At 47.9% G+C, this 958-nt stretch overlaps 1 protein-coding gene across 3 annotated transcripts in view; it reads right to left on the bottom strand.

The window, feature by feature from the left end:
- Positions 1-386, bottom strand: part of Ebf1 (early B-cell factor 1) — a 389,320-nt gene extending 388,934 nt beyond the window's left edge. For all 3 annotated transcript variants that reach the window (XM_013036405.1, XM_013036406.1, XM_013036407.1), the window contains exon 1: positions 47-386. In XM_013036405.1, coding sequence (XP_012891859.1) covers positions 47-180 — 134 coding nt within the window. In that variant the 5' untranslated portion in view covers positions 181-386. The remainder of the gene's footprint in view (positions 1-46) is intronic.
- Between the last annotated feature and the right edge of the window lie 572 nt (positions 387-958).

The raw sequence follows: 958 nt of genomic DNA, 5'->3' as shown, positions 1-958 counted from the left end.
CGCGCCCGGCTCGCTCGCCCAGGTTTCCCCCCCGCGCCGGACCCACCTCTGCGCGGCTGTGTTGGCGTCCAGCACCCCGGCGCCCTGCATCCACGTCCGCACCGCGTTCATGCCGCTGCCCAGCGGCTCTTCCTTCATGCTGCTCCCACTCCGCTGGATGCTTTCCTGAATCCCAAACATGAAAACAACCTTTTCTGGTGGAAAAATCTCCTCCCCCTTGAAAATATTTAAAAAAAAAAAAAGCCAACCAGAGATTTTTTTTTTTGAGTCGATGAACTCGCGCTAGAAGACCAAGGCAGGCTGCAAAGCAGATTAAAAAAAAGTAAACCCCTTAAAATTGAGATAACTCGGGGGTGGAGGGAAGAAGAAAAAAAGGGAAAATCCAACGAAAAGACCAATTTTTTAAAAAAAAATCAGAGATGTGTGCTTGGCTGTTGGGGTTGTTTGGTTGGTTGATTTTTGGTTTGGGTGCTTTTTTTTGCTTTTTTTTTTTGCTTTTTTTTTTTTGTAGTGATCACAGGCGGGTGGAGGACAGGAGGGGCTGGAGTTTCTTTTTGTAGAGGTACCCTTCACTTGAAGAGGCAGGAAGAAAAAAAAACAAAAAAAAACAAAAACAAAAAAACCCTGCTGGCAATTTAAGAAACAATAGACTCAACTCGCGCTGCCGGCTCTGCTACTTCAAGTGTCATTTTCCACAACCAGGCAAGTTTTTTCCTCTCTCTCTCTCTCTGCTCTCTCTTTTTTTCCTCCTTCTCTCCCATCCAAAGATGTTTCTTTCCTTTCAGTGCGTGTAGATCAGGAGGACGCTGGTTGCCGTAGACAGATACACCAGAGGAGGGGAGGGGGGAGGGAAGGGGAGAGAGAGAGAGAGGGAAAGAGGAAGGAGGGGGAGGGAAAGAGAGATAGAAAGAGAGGAGAGGGAAAAAGAGAGAGGGGTGGACCCCGCTGGATGGAGATT

The sequence above is a fragment of the Dipodomys ordii genome, unplaced genomic scaffold (assembly GCF_000151885.1).
Source record: "Dipodomys ordii isolate 6190 unplaced genomic scaffold, Dord_2.0 Scaffold284, whole genome shotgun sequence".
In the NCBI taxonomy this organism is placed as follows: domain Eukaryota; kingdom Metazoa; phylum Chordata; class Mammalia; order Rodentia; family Heteromyidae; genus Dipodomys; species Dipodomys ordii.
This window is presented reverse-complemented; position numbering and strand designations above follow the sequence as displayed.